The 1,128-nt window shown below is 32.9% G+C and overlaps 1 protein-coding gene across 1 annotated transcript; it reads left to right on the top strand.

Moving 5' to 3' along the window:
* Positions 1–226: 226 nt before the first annotated feature.
* LOC105316349 (ankyrin repeat domain-containing protein 1-like) lies at positions 227–1,056 on the top strand (the record flags this gene model as incomplete). Its single annotated transcript, XM_020008555.1, has 6 exons — positions 227–322; positions 368–418; positions 471–536; positions 582–680; positions 748–846; positions 937–1,056. Coding segments are annotated over 6 exons (525 nt in total), but the record flags the coding sequence as incomplete, so codon positions are not given.
* Positions 1,057–1,128: the final 72 nt, after the last annotated feature.

The following is a 1,128-nucleotide window of genomic DNA, read 5'->3' as shown; positions in this document are numbered from 1 at the left end:
ATCAAGCAGAGGAACTGTGGAACCAAATACTTTGAAACGAATGCCACCCATCACTATTGTTAACCCCTTATAACATTAAGGGGTTTAGCCTCTTAGCCACACTGTCATGAAGATTAGGTTATTTAGTTTTTAAAATAGCAGAATTACTTCATTACTAAGGGCTTTGCCTAATTATTATCATTATTATTATCATTATAGTTATTAATTTTATAATGTTTAACTTTAGGGTTCACCTTGTCTCTTAGAAGCTGTGTCTGAACATAATAGGGCAGTGACATCTTTATTAATAGAAGCTGGTGTTGATCCTAATCAAGTAGATAAAGTAAGATATTAATGAAATACTAATAACATGTCTTGTATAAATTAGAATGGAAATACGGCCTTACATATTTTCTTACTACATGACCGACATTTCATGGTTTGATAAATTGCCATAAAAAATGGTAGAATACCATTCTTCTTCATTGTAGAGTTTTCTTATGTCACAAGCCATGAAGTCATTATTAGACAAGGTTGATTCAAGAATTCTCAACAAAGTATGATTAAACAGTTCAAGTAGTGATGGTGCTTACTATGATTAGAATGGCAAGACTGCACTGGATCTGGCTCTTGCTAGAAGGAGTACTGATGCAGTATTAGTTTTTTTAGAAGCTGGATGGAGAGACTATGATAACGAGAAGGTTAGGCACTGAACATGCTATTATATTGCTATTAATTCTCTCTCCTATTTTTACTACTTTCATATAGTTTCAGATATTAGCACTACATTATGCCTCAAAGCAGGGTCTGATGAATGATGTCAGTATTCTTATCTCTAAAGGTGTCCCTGTCAATGTTAAGGATAAGGTGAGTATATTTGTAATTTTATGCATGTAATAAATCATTTAAATTTTGCTTGCGCTCAAGTGAGATTTGTTACTTTACATGATTTTGTAGTTTGACAAGACTGCTCTTCATCTTTCATGTGAAAGAGGACACTCTGATGTTGCTAATGCATTGATTAAAGCAAAAGCAGATGTTAATTGTCAAGACAAGGTTTGTAGTAAATAAGAGAGTTTAAAGAGCAGAAAGAGATGTAATTGGAATGAGGAAATGAAGAGGAAAAAGATTCATATAATGATTGGGTAC

This window comes from Amphimedon queenslandica, unplaced genomic scaffold (genome assembly GCF_000090795.2).
Source record: "Amphimedon queenslandica unplaced genomic scaffold, v1.1 AMPQUscaffold_1209_Cont26777, whole genome shotgun sequence".
In the NCBI taxonomy this organism is placed as follows: domain Eukaryota; kingdom Metazoa; phylum Porifera; class Demospongiae; order Haplosclerida; family Niphatidae; genus Amphimedon; species Amphimedon queenslandica.
Note: the sequence above shows the minus strand (reverse complement) of the source record. Positions and strands in the feature narration are given on the sequence as shown.